This window comes from Hibiscus syriacus, unplaced genomic scaffold (assembly GCF_006381635.1).
Source record: "Hibiscus syriacus cultivar Baekdansim isolate YM2019G1 unplaced genomic scaffold, ASM638163v2 tig00110831_pilon, whole genome shotgun sequence".
In the NCBI taxonomy this organism is placed as follows: Eukaryota; Viridiplantae; Streptophyta; class Magnoliopsida; order Malvales; family Malvaceae; genus Hibiscus; species Hibiscus syriacus.
In genome coordinates, this window is record NW_024062882.1 from 1,781,698 (window position 1) to 1,783,194 (window position 1,497).

The 1,497-nt window shown below is 36.1% G+C and overlaps 1 protein-coding gene across 2 annotated transcripts; it reads left to right on the plus strand.

Moving 5' to 3' along the window:
* The first annotated feature begins 203 nt into the window (after nt 1-203).
* LOC120142732 (ribonuclease P protein subunit p25-like protein) lies at nt 204-937 on the plus strand. Of its 2 annotated transcripts, none has more exons than XM_039157247.1 (4): nt 204-288; nt 419-499; nt 728-816; nt 907-937. In XM_039157247.1, the coding sequence occupies exons 1-4, from the start codon at nt 250-252 to the stop codon at nt 926-928; spliced, it is 231 nt and encodes a 76-aa protein (XP_039013178.1). In that variant the 5' UTR covers nt 204-249; the 3' UTR covers nt 929-937. The 2 variants fall into 2 exon arrangements, 1 of the variants encoding a protein (XP_039013178.1); XR_005517879.1 differs by having other exon boundaries at nt 240-316.
* The last annotated feature ends 560 nt before the right edge of the window (nt 938-1,497 follow it).

A 1,497-nucleotide genomic window follows, 5' to 3' on the forward strand; every position in this document is an offset into this window, starting at 1 on the left:
GTGTTGTTCTTTCTTTGTTTCTCTAACCCTAGATCTCTATTATACCTTTGATTTCATTTTATTTGATATGGGTTTAATCTCTAAATGATTTCCAACCTTGGGATTTGATTTTGTTTTGTTTCTAAGAAGAAAAAAAACTAAGATTTGAAACGTTTTTTTTTTATATAGAAATGGACCGGTACCAGAAGGTGGAGAAGCCAAAGCTGACACATAAACGAGAATGAACTCAGGATTACAGCCCAAGGGAGAATGAGGAATTATATTTCTTACGCCATTACTCTGTTTCAGGTTCCCACCTTTTTTCTGTTGGATACTGGTATTGCGTTTAATGTATTCTAATACTTGATTTTATTTTATTTTTGCGGAAGAAGAAAGTGCTGTGTTTGATTTTATTTTGTATTGTTTTTTTCTTTTATAGGAGAAAGGTGACAATGAGATTGTACTTAAATCCACGGGCAGAGTTATCAACAAGACTGTCATGATTGCTGAATTAATTAAGGTTTTCATTTTTCAATACTCTGGGGTTTAAGTTTCACTTATATTAATCTTGTTGTTAGACATTGGTTTTTGGACACTTATGTCCATCACTGTTTTCCCTACTAGTTAGCTTTGTTGTTCATTTGTTCAAAATAATGTGGTCTTCATATGTGGAAATATGTTTCAGTGTTATATAGATATGTGTGTGTACCAATTGATTTTATACTAAGATGTATTAACTTTCTCCCAGAGTAGGATTGCTGGTCTTCATCAGAACACATCGACTGGATCGTTAGACATAACTGACACGTGGGAACCACTGGAAGAAGGCCTTCTTCCGTAAGAACCTATTTCTTCCTAGTACTAAAAGCATCAATCTTCTTGGTAGAACTATTATAAATGCCACAGATGTTTGCTTTTCTTGTGCAGCCTAGAAACCACTCGCCGTTGAAGACACTAGTTTATTCTCCATTTCGTTTTTGTTTATTATTATTATTATTTTATTTATTTATTACTATTATTATTTATTTTTATTACTATTATTATTATTATTATTACAAACAGGTCCATTTTACAAACTCGAGGCCCACTTACAACCAAACAAATCGGCCCAAATCTATCAAAAACCCTAAAATCCAACTAAGGTTTTCTATCCTAGTGTTGTCGTCACCTTGCTTCTCCACCGTTGGATCTAGCATTGATCTAACATTCTAGATGATCCCAGCAACAAACCCTAGGGACACACGATCACTGTCTCTGTTGCCGTTGATCTACGTCGTTCCACGCCACTCCACACACTGCCACGATGCTAACAAGAGCCTCCAGAAGTCTCAAAGCCAACCGTCCACGTTAAAGGCTACTGTGAGTCACCACTAAAGTCTGGTGACTCACCAAACTTCGGCCTTTTATCCGGTCCAAAGAAAGCGTCGATGATGCCTATAAAGCCATCGACTGAACCTGCAAAGAGAACCATAAACAAAAAACAACGAGCAACCCAGCAACCAAATCACAAAAATATAG